At 60.1% G+C, this 21,140-nt stretch overlaps 2 protein-coding genes across 13 annotated transcripts; one reads left to right on the forward strand and one right to left on the reverse strand.

Moving 5' to 3' along the window:
* Nucleotides 1–232: 232 nt before the first annotated feature.
* ROBO4 (roundabout guidance receptor 4) lies at nucleotides 233–8,429 on the forward strand. Of its 8 annotated transcripts, none has more exons than XM_039564909.1 (20): nucleotides 233–461; nucleotides 567–611; nucleotides 701–979; nucleotides 1,057–1,195; nucleotides 1,270–1,397; nucleotides 2,114–2,226; nucleotides 2,321–2,540; nucleotides 2,616–2,737; nucleotides 3,324–3,495; nucleotides 3,575–3,725; nucleotides 3,808–3,995; nucleotides 4,354–4,530; nucleotides 4,613–4,904; nucleotides 4,989–5,543; nucleotides 5,613–5,783; nucleotides 5,871–6,096; nucleotides 6,187–6,293; nucleotides 6,374–6,714; nucleotides 6,832–6,969; nucleotides 7,066–8,429. In XM_039564909.1, exons 1-20 carry the CDS (start codon nucleotides 233–235, stop codon nucleotides 7,209–7,211), a joined length of 3,939 nt encoding a protein of 1,312 aa, XP_039420843.1. In that variant the 3' UTR covers nucleotides 7,212–8,429. The 8 variants fall into 8 exon arrangements, with proteins under 8 accessions (XP_039420843.1, XP_039420839.1, XP_039420842.1 ...); XM_039564905.1 differs by having other exon boundaries at nucleotides 5,871–6,083; nucleotides 6,153–6,293; XM_039564908.1 differs by having other exon boundaries at nucleotides 5,871–6,083; nucleotides 6,174–6,293.
* On the reverse strand, nucleotides 8,407–19,933 carry ROBO3 (roundabout guidance receptor 3). Of its 5 annotated transcripts, none has more exons than XM_039564904.1 (26): nucleotides 19,488–19,933; nucleotides 17,448–17,774; nucleotides 16,574–16,731; nucleotides 15,943–16,063; nucleotides 15,730–15,868; nucleotides 15,056–15,183; nucleotides 14,851–14,975; nucleotides 14,251–14,422; nucleotides 13,949–14,160; nucleotides 13,647–13,728; nucleotides 13,394–13,562; nucleotides 13,141–13,307; nucleotides 12,787–12,908; nucleotides 12,487–12,706; nucleotides 12,294–12,406; nucleotides 12,021–12,192; nucleotides 11,712–11,897; nucleotides 11,506–11,632; nucleotides 11,322–11,425; nucleotides 11,032–11,241; nucleotides 10,792–10,942; nucleotides 10,556–10,723; nucleotides 9,117–9,223; nucleotides 8,961–9,038; nucleotides 8,780–8,887; nucleotides 8,407–8,699 (listed from the first exon to the last, which is right to left on the reverse strand). In XM_039564904.1, exons 1-26 carry the CDS (start codon nucleotides 19,633–19,635, stop codon nucleotides 8,485–8,487), a joined length of 4,029 nt encoding a protein of 1,342 aa, XP_039420838.1. In that variant the 5' UTR covers nucleotides 19,636–19,933; the 3' UTR covers nucleotides 8,407–8,484. The 5 variants fall into 5 exon arrangements, with proteins under 5 accessions (XP_039420838.1, XP_039420837.1, XP_039420836.1 ...); XM_039564903.1 differs by having other exon boundaries at nucleotides 12,787–12,911; XM_039564902.1 differs by having other exon boundaries at nucleotides 11,506–11,539; nucleotides 11,609–11,632; nucleotides 11,712–12,192; nucleotides 12,787–12,911.
* Nucleotides 19,934–21,140: the final 1,207 nt, after the last annotated feature.

The raw sequence follows: 21,140 nt of genomic DNA on the forward strand, positions 1-21,140 counted from the left end.
TCAAACTGGCACTTGAAGTGCTTGGGAAATCTTGGACTGTTCCCTCTGGTACCTATTGATGGTGTCCTCAGCTGAGAGCCCATTTCTTCTTAATTTGTCTTCCTCTGAACATGGCGAAGGAAGAGGGGAATTTATTCTGACTAATTAAATTCATTAACCGCTGGTGTCCCCCACTCCACTGTCTCCGGGTGCTGCCCGTGCCACCGTGGCCGGGCACTCCCACTGCCACAGGATGGCTGAGCTGTTTGTGTTCACCGTCACCTTCCCCCCCTTCGGCATTTCCCAGCCCCCGCATCCGGCTATTGTACCCCCCCATCCGGGAGCCGGATCCAGCCCCGGTGCTGGCAGGGAGGAACCGGGATCTCGGGAGGAAACGGGAAGGCTGGCCAGGGCCAGCATGGCGGGCGGCTGGGAGACAGCACTGGGCCTGGGGCTCTGCCTCGCCGCCCTGCACCGCGGAGGTGAGTGCAGCCCACTTAACGGTGCCCCCTGCCCCACCCCGGATCTGAGATCATGCCCACTTGGGGCACCCATTGGCATCCCCCCACCTCCTTGTCACCCCACAGGCTGCCGCCTCCCCAGCGTGGCCACGGCACCCCAAACTCCAGCTGGTAAGGACGCCTGGCGGGTGGGTGATGCAGGTGGGGAGACCCCAGAAAATCCTGTTCCCCCCACCCACAATGTGCCCTCCCCACCGCAGTGCTGCGGGACAATTTCCGCCTGCAGCCAGGTGACTTGGTGACCACAGCGGGGCAAACATTGGAGCTGGATTGTGTTCCCCCCTTGGGGTACCCTGAACCCTACGTTACCTGGAAGAAGGACGGGGTGACTTTGGACTTGGTAGGTGAGAGGTACGTGGTCACCAAGGGGAAGTTGCAGGTGGCATCAGCGCAGCGGAGTGACTCCGGTCTCTACATCTGTGTGGCATCCAATGCGGCAGGCAAGAGGGAGAGCCGGGGTGCCCGCGTCTCCGTGCTGGGTAAGCCAAGGGTCTCCCCTGGGTGGTGGGCACGTCACACCCAGCCATGGTGCCATGTCCTTGATGTCCCTCTGCAGAGAAGCCAAGCATTGTGCGGCACCCGAGTGACGCCGTGGCAGTGGCTGGCAGCACCGTGGAGCTGGGTTGCAGCACCCGAGGTGACCCAGCGCCACAGGTGCAGTGGCACAAGGAGCGTGGTGACCTGCCCTGGGGCAGGTAGGTGGTGGCAGGGGGGAGGTGTCCCATCCCTGGCATGGGGATGAGGCTGATGGAGAGCTGGTGACCCACAGGCACGAGGTGGACCGGGAACACACTTTGCGCCTCTATGCCGTGACGTCCGCCGATGCCGGCACGTACGTGTGTACAGCACAGAGTCAGCTGGGCACCGCCGCCGCCACCACCTTCCTCCATGTGGAGGGTCAGTGGTGGGACCTCCGTGGCCTCCACTTTCACAGGCATCTTGGGGTTCATGCAAGGGAATCCATCTAACGGGGTCCATCTAACGGGGTCATCCAAGGGGAGTCTGTCCATGGGGGTCCATCCAAGGGCATCCATCATCCATCAAAGGAAGGTCCATCCATTTACGGGGATCCATTGAAGGTGGCACTTCCAAAGGTGGGTCCATCTAAACGCATCCATCCAACAGGATCCATCCAAGGGTTCCATCCAAGAAGGTATATGTAAGGGGATCCATCTAAGGAAATGCATTGAGGTGGGAGTCCTCTTGAAGGGGATTCATTCAAGAGCACCTACCTAAAGAGGATCCAGCCAACCTGGTTCCTCCAAGAGGATCCATTTAAGGGGGTCTGTGCAAGGTGGAAGTACATTAAAGGAGGATAGAACTAGAGGTATCCATCCAAAGGGTCCATCTAAGAGGGATATATCACAGGGGTGTATCATGGGGGCGCACCCCATGTCCCCAAGGGCAGCACATCCAAGGGGGCCCATCCAAGAGGGGTCCATACAAGAGATGTCCATCCAAGACAGGCCCATCAAAGGGTGTCTGTCCAAAAGGGTCCATTTGAGTGGATCCATCCAGGTAGACATCAGCATCTCCATGTACAGGTATCTGAGGTGGGTGTCTGGGCAGGTGTCAGGCGACCTTGGTGCCATTAGTCTTCTTCTGCCTCACAGACCAGCTGGCAACGGGCCAGCAGGAGACTGCACCACGGGACCTGCTGGCTGTGCGGCTGCACCTGGACAATGGCACTGCGCTGCCCACTGCTGCTGTCCAGCTCCGCTGGCAGGTCAGTGTGATGCTCGGCTGCCCCCAGGGGAGGGGTGGGATGGGACACTGCCCTATGTCCCACCTTAACTTGGAATCCTTCCCATCCCCTTCAGATGCTGCTGCCAGTGCCAGTGCCTGTGGGCTACACGGTGCTGTACCGCAGCCTATTCCCAGTCACCACCTCCTGGGTCCAACACGACGCAGGCAGGGAGCTCAGCACCATCATCCCTGCACTCCGCAGGGGCTACAAGTACGAGTTCAAGGTACGACCCTACACTGGAGGGACCCAGGGCTCAGACAGCAACAGCAGGCACCTCTGGATACCCGAGGAAGGTATGCTGTGTGTCCCCAGGGATGCCTGGGTGGAGGATGGGGGTCCCAGGAGTCTTAGCATCCCTGTCCCGGCAGTGCCTAGTGCAGCACCCCAGCACGTCACCATCAGCCAGGCTGAGACAGGGAACGGCACCTTGGTCGTGAGCTGGGAGCCACCTCCTCCTGAAGCCCACAATGGTGTCATCCGTGGCTACCAGGTTTGGGGCAATGGGGCAAGGGGGCAGGGCTGGGGTCTTCTGGCCAAAGAGGGTCCATCCAAGGGGATCCGTCTAAAAAGGGAGCCTGTCAAAGGTGGGAGTCTATCCAAGGGGGGAACCATCCAAGGAGTGTATCCAGGAGGGGTTTCAACATGGGGATTCATCCAAGAGGGCCAACCAAGGTGGAGGTCCATCCCAGGGCATCTGTCTATTGGCACCCAAGGGAGTTCATCCAAAGGAGTCCAGCCTAGGGGATTCATCCAAGGGAGTCCATCCAAAGGGGGATCCATCAATGGGGTCCATCCAAGGAGTATTCACCCAAGGAGGTCCATCCTAGGGACATGCAAGGGAGCCCATCTAAAGGGGTCCTTCCAAGGGGAGTCCATCAAGGATATTCATCTAAAGGGACCCATCCAAGTGAGTCTATCCAAGGGGAATCCATCAACGGGAGTCTATCAAGGGATGTTCATCTGAAGGGGTCCATCCAAGGGGGTGCATCCAAGGGGGTCCATCCACAGGGGGTCCATTAAAGGGGGGCCATCAAGGCTAATCATCTAAGGGGACACATCCTCTTGGTGCCTGCCAGGTTTGGTCAATGGGTGAGGGCTGGCAGCGCCCCACCAACAGGACAGTGGACGGAGCCACCCGCCGCCTGGAAACCCTCCTCCCACACCCTGGGGCCGAATTCTGTGTCCAGGTGGCAGCTTTCAACAGCGCAGGGCTGGGGGTTCCCAGCAATGCCACGTGTGGTGTCCTGGGTAGGAGACGGAGAGCAAGGTGGGGTGCGGGTGGGGGTCAAGGTGGTGACATGAAGTGACATCGATGGGACCCTTGTAGGGCTGACAGCGGGGAGCAGCAGGGTGGTCCAGGCACTGCAGCAGCCTGCTGTCATCGCAGCCGCTGGTTCCATGCTCTGGTTGGCCTTACTCGCCCTCCTCCTCCTCGTCTGCCAGCGTCGTGCCAGCCAGGACGCCACAGCTCGCCACAGGTGAGAGGCCACGGGGTGGGAGACACAGCAGGTCCCTGGTGTGGTGGGAGTTGATGCACTGACAGCACCTCTTGCCCTGCAGGCTGGTGGCTGGTGACTCACCGTGGCTTGGTGGGCCCTGGAAACCCAGCTGTGCCCCCCGAAACCTCAGCAGCAGCAGCAGCCTCAGCAGCCGACTCCTGGGCAGTGATGGCAGGGACCCCCACCCCTCCAGTGAGCCCCGTGGGGACTGGGATGCCAACCCACTGCCATGGGACCCCCACCCCTCCAGTGAGCACTAGGGTTGGGACCCCCACCTGGTGCCATAGAGCCCCCACTCTCTGCCATGGGACCCCCATCCATCCCATGTGATGCCCTTGGATCCCCAGCCAGTTCCATGGAACACTGACCTGCTGCAACAGGACCCCCGGCCCAGGCCTGGGACCCTCAGAGAGTGCTATGGGACCAGCAAAGTGTACCCGAGATCCCCACCCTATGCCTGGGACCCCCAGTGCTATGGGACCCCCACCATAGTTCCCCCCATTGCCTGTCTGCAGGCAGCAAGGACTTGAGGACACACAGACCCAAGAACAGAGGGGACAGGGGACACATGGCCCCATGGGTGCCCTGACCTCTCTTACTCTTCCAGCCCTCTCCTTGGAGCCACCGAGCCTTGGTCCGCCCACGCCCCCCAATCACAGCAGGCTCCGTGGGGAGCACCCACCGCCCCTCAGGGACGCGGGGTGCTGCGGTGGGGGGCACCCCGGGGTGCATACCTCACCCAGTACCCCAAACCCAGCACCTTGGGAGCGTGTGCGCAAGAGAGGTGGGTGTGGGGGGCGCGTGGGGGGACATGGAGGACACCAGGGTCATGACCCACGGCTCTGTGTCCGTCATTCCCCACGCAGAGCTTCATCAAGTGCACAGCACCCCGGTGCTCACAGCTGGCCCCAGCCACATCCCTGTCACTGGAAGTGGAGGCGAGTGGGGGACAGATTTTGGTCTGGCAGCCAGGCGGCCTCAGCAAAGGGGACATGAGGGTGACACGGTCACTGCCGTGATGGACAGCACAGACCCACAGCTACCAGTCTTCAGCTCTCCAAAACCACGTCGGGGCAGCACTTCACTGGCCTCTGGTGTAACCAGGTCACCGGTGACACCACCGAGGCCACCCCATGCCTGGCACCCGCCAGTGACACGGTGAGTCTGGGTGTCCCCATCCACACAGGTGCCCTGCAACCCAACCCTTTGCTGCAAAACCCAATGTGTCCCTTGCACCTGCAGGTCCCCTGCCTCCATGTACCCCAGGGACACATCTCTGGTCACCAGGCATCCCAAGGACACGTCCCCAGTCACTGGGATCCCCAGGGACACATCTCCACTCATGCGATGCCCCAGGGACCCATCCCCAGTCACTGAGAACCCCAGGGATGTGTCACCGGCCACCAGGAACCCCAGGGACATGTCCTTAGTCACTGAGCACCCCAAGGACATGTTCCTGGCCAGCAGGCATCCTAAAGATGTGTCCTCAGTCCCCAGGACCCCCAGGGACATGTCACCAGCCACCAGGCACCACAAGGACCCATCACCAGCAACCAAGCACCAGAGGGACACAGTCTTGGCCACCAGGCACCCTGAGGACACCTCCCTGGTCACTAGGTGCCCCAGAGACCCATTACCAGTGGCCAGGTGCCAGAGGGACATGTCACTGTCCACCAGGCACCCCAAGGACATGTCCCCAGCCAGCAGACACCAAAAGGACACGTCCCCAGGCACAAGGCTCCCCCAGGAGATGTCCCCAGGCACCAGGCATTGCAGGGACAAGTTCCTGGCCTCCAGGTATGCCAAGGACATGTCCCCAGCCAACAGGTACCCCAGGGAGCCATCACTGGTGACCATGCACCCAAGGCACTTGTTCCTGTGCAGCAGGTACTCTGAAAACATGTCACCAGCCTTGAGGCATCCCAAGGACACATTGCCAGCCACTGGGCACCCCAGGGACACATCCCCAGTCACCAGGGACCCTGAGGAGATGTCACCAGTCTCCGAGCACCGCAGGGACAACTTCTTGGGCACCAGGTACTCTAAGGACATGTCTCAGGCCACCAGGAGCCCCAGGGATCCATCACTGGTGACCACGCACACAAGGGACATGTCTCTGTGCAGCAGGTACCCTGAAAACGTGTCACCAGCAGTAAGGCATCCCAAGGACACATCTCCAGCCACCAGGCATCCCAAGGACCCATCTCCAGCCACCAGGCATCCCAAGGACGCATCTCCAGCCACCAGACATCCCAAGGATACATCTCCAGCCACCAGACATCCCGAAGAGGTGTCCCCAGTCACTGGTCACCAGAAGGACATGTTCTTGGGCACCAGGTACCCCAAGGACATGTCCCCAGCCACCAGCCACACCAGGAACATGTCACTGGAGACCAGGCACCCAAGGGACATATTCCTGGCTACCAGGTACCCCAAGGACACATCCCCAACCACCGGGCGCCTCTCGCCAGCCTTCAGCGATGGAGTCCTCACACAACAGCAGGTGGCTGAGGTCCTGGAGATGGACCAGGACACTACCTGCTGCAGGTATTCCCCATCCTCCTGGCACACCCCCGTGATGGCAGCATCCCCTGGTGCCAGCGGTACCCCCACTGTGTTCCCCACAGACCCCCGGCACCAACCACACCACGGTCTTTCTCACCGCTGCACACCTACGGCTACATCTATGGGCCAACAGCCTCTGAGCTAGGTGAGGAGGAGGAGGAGGAAGAGGAGGAGGAAGAAGAGGATGAGGAGGAAGAGCGTACAGCAACGAGGGGCTCACCAGGAGGGTCGCTGCTGAACGGCTGGGGGTCTGTCTCAGAGGACAACTTTGCCAGCGCCCGCTGCAGCTTGGTGAGCTCCTGTGACGGCTCCTTCCTCCTGGATGCCAGCTTTGCCCAGGCGCTGGCCGTGGCTGTCGATGGCCTCTGCTGCAGCCTTGAGGACACCGACGGGGATTACGGGGGTGAGTGAAGGGTCCCTAGACCCATTCTCTGACCCTGAGCATCATCAGCTCCCCGAGGAAGACAGCTCCATCATGACACCATGGCGATGCCACTATCCCTTGCCTTCTTCCCTGCAGGTCCCTCACCACCAGCATCACCCTTGGAGCAGGTCTTCCCACCCAGAGTCCCCACCACCACCTGGGACTGGTGGAAAGTGCTGGAGGTCCCACAGAGAATCAGGACAGAGGCAGCCATGAACGGTAGCTCACAGAACGGTGCGTAGTGCCCCAATGCCAGGGTGGTGGCCACTGGGGGTGGTGAGGAGTGTCATCTGTTGCAGGGTGTTGGAAAACATTTCCTTTGCTTTCCAGGTGGCCAGGGGTCAGGGATTGGCAGCCCCTGGGCCAGGGAAGGTGGTGACCTGGGGACAGGAGGGACAGGAGCGTGGCAGTCCCCAGGGCGCAGGACGCAGCAAGGCCAGAGTCCCCTTGGCTCATCTAAAATCCAGCTTTATTAGGCAGTTCCCCAAACAGGGGCTCTTTACTAGGGTGGCACAAAGGTGGGTGGGTGTCCCTCCTTATTCAGCGTTCTTGTCCTTCCCAAGTGTCCTTCTTCTTCCACAGTGTCCCCATCCCTCCTCAGTGTCCCCACCCCCTCCCAAAATTCCTCATTCGCCCCCAGCATCCTCATCCTCCCCAAGAGTCTGCATCCCCTCTAAGTGTCCTTGTCCTTCCTCAGTGTCGTCCTCCTTCCCCAGCATCCTCATCCCCACTAACTATCCTAGTCCAGCCCAGGCACTGTTGTCCACCCCAAGTGTCCTTGTCTTTCCCTGGGGTTGTTGACCCCCTGACCATCCCCATCCCTGCTGATCATTCCCATTCCTTCCAACTGTCCTTGTGCTTTCTGATAGTTCATGTCCTTCCTCAGCATCCTTGTCCCACCTTGATCACCCCTGTCTCTCTCAAGTGTTCTCATCCTTCCCAAGCCACCTGAGTGGCCTTGTGCTCCCTCCGAGTCTCCTTGTCCCTCCTAATCATCCTCATTCCCAGGGTTCTCAGCCCTCCCGAGTGTCTTCTTCCTTCACCAGTTGTTTGTTCCCCATGCCAAGTGTCCTTGTCCTTCCCCACTGTCCTCATCCCCCTGCAACCATCCTCCTTGTCCCTTACTGCTGTCCTTGTCCCTCCCAAGCAATCTTGTTTTTCCCAAGTGTCCTCTTCCCCCCAGCAATCCTCAGCCCCTGGGAATCCTTCTCCTTCCTGTGTGTCCTCTTCCCTCCAGGCATCCTTGTCCCCCAGCCTTCCTTGTCCTTCACCAGCACCCTCATCCATCTGTCTTGTCCTTGTCCCCCCTAGCTGTCCCCATCCTTTTCAACCACCTCATCCCTCCCAGACATCCTTGTCCTTTCCCAGTATTCTTGTTCCTCCCAACCATCCTTGTCTCCAGGATCCTTGCCCCACTTAAGCATCCTCCTCATCCCTCCCCAGCGTCCTCAGCCCTCCTCAGCATTCTCATCTATCCCAACTGTTTCTGTCCCCAGGGTTCATGTCCTTCTCTGAGCATCTTCCTTGTCCCTCCTGAGCATCCTTGCTCCTCCCCAGGGTCCTCATTCCTTGTGACTGCCCTTGCCCCACCCCAAGCATCCCTGTCCCCCCTCACGCCGATGCCCACTGGCCGCGAGCTCTGTGCAACCCATTTCCATAGAGCCACTCAGAAATTAAAGAACATCCCTCCACGTCCCCTGTGTTCCCATCCCCATGTTCCCAACTCTGTCTCCGACTCGCCCTCCCTTTTTATCGCTTCTCCTGCGGCGGGCAGGGAAACGGGGCCCCTGGGCGGCGGCAGTGGCCGGTCCCTTCGCCGCGGTCCCCCGGCGTCCGGCTGCGCCCCGAGCCGTGGCCCGCGGGAGCTGCTGGAGCCGCGGGACGAGATGCTGCCGTGGTGGAGCAGCTGCCAGACACCTGCCCGCGGGGCAGGCAGGAGGTTTTGCTGTAGGGGATGACCTCATCTGCAGGGGAGGGAACAAGGTTGGGGCTCGGCAGTGACACCCCCAGCCCTTTTGTCGCGCGATGGGTGGCTCTGGCTTACCGCCGCGGGGCGGGCGATGGGTGACCCTGCGCTCAGCCCCGCTTGGCTCCAGCTCCGGAGAGGGGCCGGGGGTCTCGCCTGGCGGTGGCAGCGGCGGTGGCGGCAGGTCTGCGGCAGAGGGAGAGGAGAGGGCTGAGCTCCCCTGAGCCTCCTGAACTCCCTATTTTTTCCTCCCACTCACCTCCCATCTGCTTTTCCCGGCGGTAGCGGCTGCATTTGGGCTTCAGGCGACTTTTGGAGATCACCCCGCGGGTTTTCCCTGGGTGGGGGATGGCAGCGTCAGCCCCCAATAGCCAGTGAGGCTCCCACCCACCCAAACTGGCCCCTCAGGGCTCACCTGTGCCAGGAGGGCAGCGGGCTCGGGGTGGATGGCCCTCACTGGCATCCGGAGTCACCGAGGGACTGGGTGCCTGTGAGGGGGTGCTGACGCCATGGGGGGTTCTCCTGGCAAAGAGGGGGGTGGAGTGAAGCCAGGGTGGGGGGAGCGGGATGGGGGCTCAGCGGCCACCACAGTGCTGGCACAAGCCCTCTAGAGCTGTGCCAGAGCCAGGAGAAGCCATGTGCTACTGTCACAGCTGGATGGCACTGGTGTAGGTGGGCTGAAGCGTCACAGCTGGATAGAAGTGCCACAGCTGGATCACAGCCACACAGCTGGGCTGGCAAAGGGGAGCAGCAATGGCACAGCTAGGGTGGGGACCACGGCCTGGCAAGGTTGTGATAGCATGGCTGGCCTGCAATGGCACATCTGGAGCACAACTGGATAGAGGCTGCTCAGCTGGATTGCAGCCACACAGCTGGATTGCAGTGGCACAGCTGGATCACCACACATCTGGATTGCAAGCACACTGGCAGATTGCAGCTGCACAGCTAAACCATGACACAGCTAGGTCATGGCACAACTGAATTGCAACCATGCAGCTTGATTGCAGCTGCACAGCTGGGTCATAGCACAGCTGGATTGCAGCCAGACATCTAGACTGCAGCTGCACAGCTGGATGCAGTGACATGCCAGCATTGTGATGGCACAGGCAGATCATGGCAGAGCTGGGTCACAACAGCACAGCTGGATGATGGTGGCCCACCTGTCCGGTGATGATGCAGCTGTATTGCAACACCCCAGTCAGCCCACGGTGTCATGGATGTGTCATGACAGTACAGTCAGAGCACAGCTGGAGAGGAGGGGGGGATGGTGACACCATGGATGAATCACAAAGAGACACCTGGGCATCCAGACCCCAATGGTATGGCCAGACCATGGTGGCACAGCAGGACCGGGTCATGGTAATATGGCTGGGTTGTGATGGGACACCCAGACCATGGTGGGACATCCAGGCCCTGATCCAGAGTCCAGTGGCAAGGCCAGACTATGGTGGAACAGTGGAACTGGATCATGAATACATGACTGGGCATGACATCCAGACCTCAGTGGGATACCTGGGCCTCGGATGACACATCTGGACCTCAGTGACATGGCTGGACCATGAGAGCATGGCAGAGCCAAATAGTGACAAAATGGCTGGGTTGTGATGGAACATCTGGACCATGGTGGGGCATCTTGACCCCAACAGAACATCTGGACCCCAATGAGACACCTGGACCCTAATGACACTGTTGGACCATGATGGCATGGCAGAGCTGGGTAGTGACAACATGGCTGAATTGCGATGGAACACCCTGACCATGGTGGGACATCTGGACCTCGATGGGACATCTGGACCCCAATGGGACATCCAGACCCCAATGGCACGGCCATACCAAGCAAGGCCCATCTCCTACCAGGGCAGGAGGGAGTTATCGAAGTCGCGGAGGCGAGGGATGTCCTCCGTGGTGCGAGGTGACGGTGTCAGCGTGGCGGTGGAACGGCAGCCAGAGGAGATGGTGGGTGAGGATGCAGCAGTGGCACAGGGGATGTCCTCACCAGGGTACCACACCTCCATCCCCAGCCTGCAGGGTGGAAACCACAGGGTAGGTGCTGGGGGCAGCACACCCAGCCCCCAAGCCCCCACACTCACCCTCCGGCTGCCTCTTCATCCTCCTCTTCCTCCTCCTTCTCCTCCTCCTGGGTGCACTGGCTGAGCTCACTGGCTGAGGGTGGTGGGGGCAGCAGCTCTGTCCAGCTCACCACCGGCGGTTTCACTGCTTGCCCCAGCTTGGCTTTGGCCCCTGTGCCAAGGAGGGATGCTGGGGGGGCTGTGGGAAGGGCACCGCACCACGAGCACCCATGCGTGCCCCCACCCATCCGACCACCCTACCGTGCTCAGCCCGGCCACGGGGCACCTGGGGGGCTGCAGCATCCATGGGCTGAGAACCACCCCCAGGATAGGAGGTCCCATACTGTGAGAAGGGACGGGGAAAGGTGCAGAGCTCCTCACTGTCAACCTCGATGGTGCTGTAAACCGGCCCCTCAGCAGCCCCTGCTCCAAACTGCTCCGTCTGGGCGATGTAACGAGTGATGCCGGCATCTGCAGAGGGTGACCAGCATCATCAGGGTTGGTCGTGACCCCCTCAATCAGAGCCACCCAGCCCCATGCTGGCCCCTCACCGTTGTAGTATCTCTCAGTGGTCCCCAAGCAACCGGCAGCACTGGCTGTGCTGCCACCACGCCACGCATCCACCAGCCACGGGTAACCACCACTGGCAGCTGCCCTGCAAGGAGAGGCAGTGGAGGAATGCTGGTGGTCAGCCCTGAGGGTCCTGGGGAGGGCAGGGGATGCCAGGGGGGTTACCTGGGGCTGCTGCGCACTGGAGCCGGGAAGGCGACTGTGGAGAGAGATGGGGGTGAGGGCAGCGAGAGGCCATACTGGGACCCCGCAGCACCTATGGGCTTACCAGTGGGTGTGTAGGCAAAGGATGCTGTAAAGAGAGGGATGGTGGGTGGCTGATGGGTGATGGGTGAGGGGTGAGAGGTCCCAGGGGTAGCACCCCCCTGTACCGGTGAAGTGGCTGAGCTCCTTCTTCCTCCGGCGGCGGCTGTAGAGCCAAGCAGCAAAGGCAGCGAGAACGACCCAGCAAGCACCACCAACACCAGCGATGAAGGCTGGCTGCCTGGCTACCTCTGCTAAATGCTCAGCCAAGCTGCTCCCACCTGCTGGCCCCGCATCTTGCTCCACCAGGGGGGCTGCAAGTGACACGGGAAAGAGGGACACACCGGCGGGGTGCCAAGGAGCCATCCCCAGCACTGCAGCGGGTGACCCCATCATGCCCCACCCATGGGTGCAAGTTGTGACAATGAGGGTCTCACCAATGTGGATGGGAACAGGGGCGCTGCGGGCACCCACACCTGCACTGGTGGCAGCGGCAACTTCAGCATGGTAAGGTACCCCGGGGACAAGTCCCCGCAACTCTGTCGCCAGCACCGTCCCCTCCACGCTCTGGTTGATGTGGAAGCGGCTCTCATTGCCCAAGCACCAAATCTGGTGGGGAGCAGGAGGAAAAGATGGGGAACACCCATAAGGACACCATGACATGGTGGACAGAGTGGACCTGCCACATCCCTGCTGCTGTCCACCCTTACCCGGTAATCACGGATGACACCATTCTGCTCTGCCGGCGGTGGTGGCTGCCACGAGATGCGGACACTGGTACCATTCCCAGCCACGCTGACAGCTCGCGGTGGGGCGCTGGGGGCTGCCAGTGAAGGACACATGGGGTACCACCTCCAGGTTGTCCCCGGGGACCCACACTGTCCCCTCCATCCCTACACTCACCTGCTTCAGGGGTGCGCAGAGCACGCACAGCGCTGTCGGGACCATGGAGGTGATGAAAATAGGGTCGGACCTTGACCTCGTAGTCCTGGCCCCGGCGCAGCTCGGTGAGCAGGGCTCCCCGCTCCCCTGGGGCCCACACTGTCCGCGCCTCCTCCCAGTGCCCACCACGCCGCCGGTACAGCACCCGGTAGCCCTGAAGGAAGGGTGCTTGGCGCTCCACCTGAGGACCCAAGGGAAGGGTGGCATGGGGGGATGCTTGACACTGGGAGCCCTGTACCAGTAGCGAGGCTCAGCACTCACGGTCCAGGAGAGGTGGACAGTGCCCAGTGGCAGCACCACAGGTTCCTGCAGGTGCACAGCCACTTGCGCCAACTCCTGCTGCACCTGCTCAGGGTCCAGCCCTTGCTGCGTGGGGTTGGTGTCTGCTGGAAACATGAGAGGGTGGAGGATCCATGGATATCTCCACTGGTGTCACCAAGTGAAGAAGCCACATACCCATTGGGGGTCCACAGGAAACTCCATTGGCATCACTGGGCAAGGATGGACCCAAAGATTTTGGGTGCATGGGCACCTCCACTGGTGTCACCAAGTGGAGATGGGCCCAAGGGTGGGGGATTCATTGACACCTCCACCGATGTCACTGCTGGATCTCACCTTGGGTGCGCACAGGCTCCGAGATGCCGCTGGGGTCACTGAGCCCGTAGGCATTGACTGCCCGCACCAAAAACAGGTAGACAGAGTCGGGGACGAGGCCGCTCACTGTGTGGGTCTCACTCTCCACATCGGCTGCCACTGTCTGCCATGGGCCACCCGCTGCCTGGCTGCCAGGGGACAGGGGTGACTCGTGACAGGGTGGTATCAGGCCACCACATCATCCCTGCACCCAGAGAAGAGGCTTGTGTGATACCTGAAAGCCTCCACTATGTAAGAGGTGACATCGGTGGCACCGCTGTCTTCGTTCCCTTTCCAGCTCAGGGTGACACTGCTTTTGGTAACGTTGGTGACCACAGGGGCAGAGGGTGGCCCAGGGAGGAGACCGAGTGCAGGGGAAGGCAGGGAGAGGTCGGATTCATCACCTGCAGGGAGATGCATGGAGGTCTGGGGTGGCTTTGTTCCCAATGCCACGGTGGCCCTGCTGCAATGACATCTCCATGACCCACCTTGTACCTCCAAGGAGCTGCCCCAGCGTGTCTCGCCCGCCGGGCTGGTGGCCACACACTCATAGAGCCCGGAGTCTCTCACCTGCAGGGGGAAGAGCTCCTGCCCCATCACCCTGAGCACCCATCACCTCGGCATCCACCACCCTGAGCACCCACCATGCTTTGTACCCACCCCCCTGAGCCCCAGCACTGCTTGTACCCACCTCCCTGAGCATCCACCTCCCTTTGCTGCACCCCTCGCACCCACCGCCCCCTCCCTCCCTGCAGTACCCCCATGGGTGCCCCTGCCGGGGCCGGCTCACCCGGAGGCCGGTGATCTGCAGGGTGCCGTTCTCCAGCAGGCTGGCACGGGGCTGGACACCTACCAGGGCACTGCCATCCTTCAGCCACCCCACGCTGCCTGGGGGGTCTTGGGCCCCCACGCCGCAAGGCAGCCGCACTGTGGCCCCCACTGGCAGCACTGTCCGGTTAGCGGGAAGCAGGCTGATCACCGGTGGCTGGAGTCCAGTGGGTGCTACAGGGAGAAAAACGGGAATTGCCGGCTGGTGGGGTGGGTGTCACTCATACACTGAATATGCCAGTTCTTCACTGGCACTGGACTTACCCCCCGTCACCTCCAGGCCTGCCCTGGCCAGGACGCTGCCGGCCACGCTGATAGCCTGGCACAGGTAGTGGCCGGCATCACTGGGCTGGACGTTGACGATGGTCAAAGCACCACTGGGACTGACCCAAACACGGCTGGAAGGGATCGGGGGCTGGCCCGGGAACAGCAGGGTCTGAGAGGGAGTGGGATTAGTGGGGGGGATGAGGCAGGGGGAGGATGGGATGTGGGGGTTGAGATGGCGACAGGGTTAGAGGTGGAAATGGGAAAGAGATTGCGGATGGGGATGGGATGGGGATTGGGATTGGGATGGGGATTGGGAATGGAATGGAATGGAATGGAATGGAATGGAATGGAATGGGGACAGGGATGGACTAGGGACTGTGATGGGATGGTGATGAGGACAGGTAGGGATGAGGATTGGTACTGGTGTGAGGTTGAGATGGGATGAGATTGGGATGGGGATGAGATGGGGATGGGGTAGAACTGGGATGGGGTTTGTGATGATAATGGGGATGAGATGGAACAGAAATGGTGATGGGATTGGGATGAGGATGGGGCTGTCACTGGGTGTGGGGTCAAGGATGAGGGAAGGAGACAGACCTGGCTCCCCTCCTTCTGCCAAAAGACAGCGGGCGGTGGGTTGCCCTTGCTCTGGCACTGGAAAGTCACGCTCTGGCCGGGGGTGACAGCCTGGTCGTGGGGCCCGGTGACAAGCTGGGGAGGCACTGCAGCAGTGTGGGGAGAGACAAGGGCTTGTCTGGGCACTCCACCAGCACCCAAGGGTGCTCCCCAGGGCCCCCCTTACCGTGCACAGTGAGGGTGCCCGACGCCTCCGACCTGCCCACGCTGTTATCAGCCAGGCAGGTGTAGGTGCCCTCATCCTCCACCTGCAGCCGGCTGATCCGCAGGGTGTTGTCTGGCAGCACCTCCCACCTGGGGGGAACCCAGCGAGGCTGTGGCACCAGCAGAGCGCTGGGGCACCAGGAGGGCATAAGGTGCCATGGGGTTGGGATGTAGTGAGGATGTGGGATGTGATGGCTGCACAGGAAATCTGGGATGCAAGGAAAATGGGAGATGCAGCAGGGATGTGGAATGTGGTGGAGATGTGGAATGTGATGGGGATGTGGGATGCAACGGCGATGTGGGTTGCAGTGAGGATATGGGATGCGATTGGGATTTGGGATGCGATAAGAATTTGGGATGCAAAGAAGATGCAGGATGCAATGAGGATTTGAGTTGCAATGGGTATGTGGGATGTGATGGAGAAGTGGCAGGATGGGAATGTGGAATGCGATAGGGATGCAGGATGTGCAGAGGACAGAGGATGTGTCAGGGTTATGGGAAGCAATTCCTTGATGCCATGAGGATGGCAGGTGCTCCAAGCACACCAGGCTGACACACACTGATGCTGCTCGGCTGCACCACAGAACCCTGGCTGGCCTTGGTGCTCCTCAGCCACCCCCCTCGCCCCCTACTCACCTTCCCAGCGGCATTTCACCCTCCTCCTTGCGCCAGCGCACCGCCGGCTGCGGATCCCCCACCGCCTCGCAGGTGAACTCCGCCGTCCCCTCCACCAGCACCACCTGGTTGTGGGGCCTCTTGCCAAATGCTGGGCGCTCTGCAGGGTGGCCGTCAGTCCCACCAGGATAGCACCCACCTCCCTGACACCCCCAAAATTAAATCCCCACGCACCAAAGACGACCAGCTCGGCCGGCTCGCTGTCCCTCTCCCCTACCACGTTGGTGGCCACACAGACATAGACGCCAGCATCGCTCTTGTGAGTACTGGCCACCATCAGCTTCCCACCGCGGATCTGCAGGAAGTACAGCTCATCCCAGATCCTTATCACATCCTGCATCCCCATCATATCCCACATCCCCACTGTATCCCACATCCCCACTGCATCCTCCACCCCATTGCATCCCATATCTCCATGACATCCCACACCCTCATTTCATCTCTCATTCCCCCTGCATTCTGCACCCCCATCACATCCTATATCCTCATTGCATCGCACATTCCCATTGCACCCACACTCTCATCACATCCCATGTTTCCATTGCATCTCAAATCTCCGATGCATCCCATATCCATACCCCATCCCCAACTCATCCTGTATCCATCACATCACACATCCAACTCTCTGCTACATCCCACATTCCCATCGCATCCCCATCACATTCCAGATCCTCACTGCACCCCACATCCTCACTGCACCCACAACCGCATCACACCCCACATCCCCATTACCTCCTGTATCCCTGTAATATTCCACATCTCCACTGCATCACCTCCACCCCAGTTCTGGCCCCCCACCCCTCACCGTCAGGTGCTCGTCCTTGTCGCTGACCCGGACCCCATTCTTCTTCCAAGAGATGCTGGGCTCGGGATGGCCGCGGGGCGGGACACACTCCAGCACGGCCGGTTCTCCCGCCGCCACCACCACGTCCCCGGGGGGCTGTCGGAAATCGTCCCGCAGCACTGCGGGGACACAGAGGCCTCAGGCCCCCAGCCCTGCACCCCTGGGCTGTGGGGAGCATCATCTGCTTTGGCTTGAATTGGCTTTAACAGATTTTAATTTATCTTCATCTGTTTTACTTGATTTTCAAATATTTTCAGATCTTTTCATTTGTTCTCATTTATTTTCTTGTGTTTCCAATTATATTCGCCTCTTTTAATTTTTTACCCATGTTTTCATTTATTTTCACTCCTTTTCAGTAATTTTCACTTATTTTCATTTATTTCCAATTGTTTTCATGTTCTTCATCATTTTCATTTCTCTCACTCATTTGCACTTATTTTATTTCTCATTTATTTTCACTTACTTTCAATTATTTTCACTTTCATTATTTAATTTCTCTTTTTTCCATGGTTTAATTTCTTTCCTGTTATTTATATCCATTTTCACTTACTTCCTTACTCTTATTTTCATTCCTTTTTACTTATTTTCTTTTTACATTTGTTTTCACTTAGTTTTACTTATTTCCAATATTTCTCACTTCTCTGAATTTATTTTCATTTCTTTTCACTTACTTTATTTATTTCCAATTATTTCCCCTTATTTTAATTTTTTTTTGCCCTCTTTTCCCTTGGCAGAACAACCCAGGAATGTGAAGTCCCCTTGCCACTGAAGCAGGCTGGGCTCAGGGATGATACCAGAACCCCAAGTTCCACCCCCAAACCCCGCCAGGACTCACCGGCCACCTCCAGGGAAGCATTCCGGCTGGTGGCCTCCCCCAGGTAATTCCTGGCCACGCAGAAATAAACCCCCTCGTCGGGCTTTCCCCGCCTCCCGTGCAGGATTCGGAGGAAGAAGAGGGATCCCCCCGGGAGGAGGGTGCGGTGGGAGCGGGGATCCTCCCGGTCCGTCTCCACCCGCTCCCCGTCCTTGTACCACTCCACCACCGGCGCCGGGCGCCCCTCGGCCTTGCAGCTCAGCGTGGCCGGTTCCCCCTTGGACACCAGGACATCCGTGGGGTGCTCCACGATGCGGGGAGCCGTGTCCTCCAGCTGAGGGTGGGATCCTGCAGGAAAAATAGGAGGGGTAGGGACGGGGGGCTGGGGGGGCTGAGCATCCTTGGCTTGTGTGGGGCTTTCCTGGCTCCAGACCCAGCTTTGCTCGGAAGGCAGGAGGTGAGATGAAGCGTGGCCAGGTCCCAGCCCACTCTGCCCATGCCGGGGTGGGTGCTGGTGGGGAGGGAGCAGGATCGGGAGGGTGTCAGGCAAGGCCAGTGGGACACAGCAGCTTTGATCCCAGTAATGGCCTTTTCCACCCAGTTTCCAACTGGGCATCCCTGTGGAAATGGGGCTGCGGCTAAATTCTCCCCGGTTTTCCATCAGCTGCCAAGTGCTGATTTTCTGTAGCAGAGTTCTGGGCTGCTGAAAATGCTCAGTTTTAAGTTTTAAAAAGCCCCATATTGGGGTTGTGGGTCTGTTCCAGAAAAATCCCCTTGCTAGGGCATGGGAATTAATGGATGGTCATTAATGCTGGCATAATTAATGCTCACTCACAGGTATCTGTGCACACATCCCCTTCCCCTGCTCCCCCACATCCTGGGGTGGGCTGTGGGCATAAGGGGGCTGCAATTTGGGGTGCCCATGGTGTTGCCATGGGGATGGGATGTGGCTGCCATGGGGATGGAAGCAATGCTGCAGGGCACTGGGTACCCCCGGGGGGCACAGCAGGGACCGAGGGAGCCGCAGCTGGGCCCGGTGACTAATTGGGACAAGCAGGGGGTCAGGGCAGGCCCCTTCCTGTGCCCGGCTGACTATGCAGAGGAAGGGGGTCCTATGGGGTTTGGGAACACCCCCTCCCCTCACCAGCCACCCAGGGCCAGCTGGAGGGGGATTTTCAGACTAAAAAAGAGGCGAGAAGCTGAAAACGGAGTCAAAATTCAGGCAGACACCCTCTCCCTCACCTCTCCTTCCCCCCCACTCTGTCCCAGCTAGGGGTCATGGGGCTGGTTTGGGGACATGGGGAGGATTAGGGCACACGGAGCTGGTTGGAGAACACTGGGATGGTTCAGGAACGTAGAGATAGTTTGGGAACACGGAGCCAGTTCCAGTTTGTAGTCTGGGGATCGGCTTGGGGACACAGGACTGGTTTGGAGACATGGAGTCTCTCCTAGTTGTGTCTGTGAGTTGGTTTGGGCACACAGGGACAGTTTTGGGACATGGGGCTGGTCCTGGTTTGGAGACTGGGGATAGGTGTGGGGACATGAAGGCTGTTTAAGGACACTGGGTTGCCCCTGGTTTGGGGTCTGAGGATTGGTCTGGGGACATGGGGACAATTTGCAGATGCCATATCTGTCCCAGCTGTAAATGTAGGAACATGGGACAGTTTGGGAACAAGGGGTTGCTTGAGGTTCAGGATTTGGGAACACAGGACTGGATTGGGAACAGCGGGACAGTCCTGACTTGGAGACAGTGAGCTGGTCTCGGTTTGGGGTCGTGGAGACTATCTAGGGACACCACATCACTCCCTGGAGCTGGTCTGGGGACAGAGAGCTGGTCCCAGACTGGAGACGCGGGGCTGGTGTGGGAACACTGGGTCAGTTCCGGAGCTGGGACATGGGGCAGGTCCCGGTTTGGGGACAAGGGGACAGGCTGGGAGTCCAGTGTCGGTGCTGGTGGGGTCCCAGTTGGGGCTGGGGGGCTGCGGGCTACTTCCAGCATCCCGGCTGGAGCAGGAGCAGGAACGCCGGGACAGGGGGACAGAAAGACCGGGGACCACGTACCGTTACCGGGGGCCAGATCGGGCAGGTGGAGCGCGGCGATGGAGCGGTTGATGCCGAGCAGGAGCGAGGAGGAGTTGGAGCCGTCGGCTCCCAGCGAGTCGGCGAACAGGTTCATCTGCAGCAGCGTCTTCAGCAGGTACCGCAGCATCCTGCCCGGCTCTGCTCGGCTTGGCTGAGATCGGCTTGGCTCGGCTCGGGTCTGCACGACACGGCTAAGACTGGCTCGGCTAAGACTGGCTCAGCTCAGCCCGGCTCAGCCCGATCCGGCTCAGCCCGGTTCGGCTCAGCTCAGTTCGGCTCTGCTCGGCTGGGCTCGGCTCAGTTCAGCTCAGTCCGGCTCGGTTCAGCCCAGTCCGGCTCGGTTCAGCCCAATCCGACTCAGTCCGGCCCGACGCGGCTCAGTGCAGCGCGGCTCAGCCCAGCCCGACTCAGTCCGGCTCAGCTCACCACGGCTCGGCTCAGCCTGCGGCACCGCCCCCCGGGTGGGGGACGGGCCAGGGCGGCGCTGGGGCGGGATAATGGGGGTGTCCCTGTGTTCCCTCCCCGTCCCTGAGGAGCGGGATGGGGACGAAGGCGGGGGGTGTCCCGTATGGGGTGAGGGCTTCATGGTGGAGGGGAACTGTGGTGACTTTTGAGGAGGCAGAGGAAAACGGGGCTCCGAGGGCTGGAGGGAGGAGAAGGAAGAGACAGAGCAGCTCCCTGGCTTCACCCCAAATTAAGTGACACCACATGGGGCTGCTGTTAACCCCCACCCGGGACCCCCCCCTCAGTGAACCCTGAAAGGCAGCGTCACCCCGCACCCCCCGGGGAAATGCGGCTGCACGAGTGAGTAACACACCCCAAAACACACCGGGGGTGTGCTGGTCGGGGCACGGACACTTTGGGGGTGCTGGGACCACCAGTGGCCTTGAATATGTGGGGGGCGGGGGGGGGGGGAACACGAAAGAATCAGCACATGGTGCCATTGAATCCGTAAGTAGCAACTGGCCACTTAATTAATGTGTTGGGGCTGATGTGGAAAGCAATGAGCCTCCTCCAGCGAGCCCCCTTGGAGCGGGGGGGGGGGGTCACGTCTGGGGGAATTCGTTAGAGAGGTTCATTATGGGGGGGCTGTAGGGGGGAGTCGTTAAGGGATTTTGTTACGGTGACACTTGGAATAGGGTGAAAGTGGGGAAAAGGGGGAAGTCGGGAGTGTGGGGAACCTGGAGGGGGCTCAGGGAAAAAGAGGAGGTGGGGAGGAGAAGGGGGCAGTGGGGGGGGACCAGGATGCGTCTGGGTATGCACATCTGGGATATTGGGAGGGAGAAGGGGCCTCACATCTGCACGCACAGCAGCAGATGAAATGTGCCCACACGTTTGCACATCTGGGTCCCCACGGGCGTTCACATCTGGAGGATTCTTGGGGCACAGCTGGTGAGGGGGGCGGCTTTTCCACGTACATCTGGGGCACCAAGGATCTCCAGGATGTTCACATCTGGGAGGGCTGGGCAGTCTGGGGGATGCAGCTGCATTCACACCAACAGCTGGAGAGGTCCCTGATGTCACAACTGGGCACATGGCTGAAGGCACAGAAATGTTCCAGCACATCTGGAGAGCCAGGTGGTTTCCATTTGTGCACATCTGGAAGCACAAGGTGAGCACACATCTGGAGAG

The sequence above is a fragment of the Corvus cornix genome, chromosome 24 (genome assembly GCF_000738735.6).
Source record: "Corvus cornix cornix isolate S_Up_H32 chromosome 24, ASM73873v5, whole genome shotgun sequence".
NCBI lineage: Eukaryota > Metazoa > Chordata > Aves > Passeriformes > Corvidae > Corvus > Corvus cornix.

What these genes read in the sequence shown, in the direction of transcription:
- ROBO4 (XM_039564905.1), top strand. Translation starts at nt 233, where the DNA reads ATGGCTGAGCTGTTTGTGTTCACCGTCACCTTCCCCCCCTTCGGCATT. An exon ending in GGTGACCTGCCCTGGGGCAG is followed by an intron (nt 1,196 to 1,269) that starts GTAGGTGGTGGC and finishes GGTGACCCACAG; the next exon opens with GCACGAGGTGGACCGGGAAC. An exon ending in CTGTCCAGCTCCGCTGGCAG is followed by an intron (nt 2,227 to 2,320) that starts GTCAGTGTGATG and finishes CATCCCCTTCAG; the next exon opens with ATGCTGCTGCCAGTGCCAGT.
- ROBO3 (XM_039564899.1), bottom strand. Translation starts at nt 19,635, where the DNA reads ATGCTGCGGTACCTGCTGAAGACGCTGCTGCAGATGAACCTGTTCGCC. An exon ending in TGCAGATCACCGGCCTCCGG is followed by an intron (nt 13,729 to 13,948) that starts GTGAGCCGGCCC and finishes TTCCCCCTGCAG; the next exon opens with GTGAGAGACTCCGGGCTCTA. An exon ending in TACATAGTGGAGGCTTTCAG is followed by an intron (nt 13,308 to 13,393) that starts GTATCACACAAG and finishes GTCCCCTGGCAG; the next exon opens with CCAGGCAGCGGGTGGCCCAT.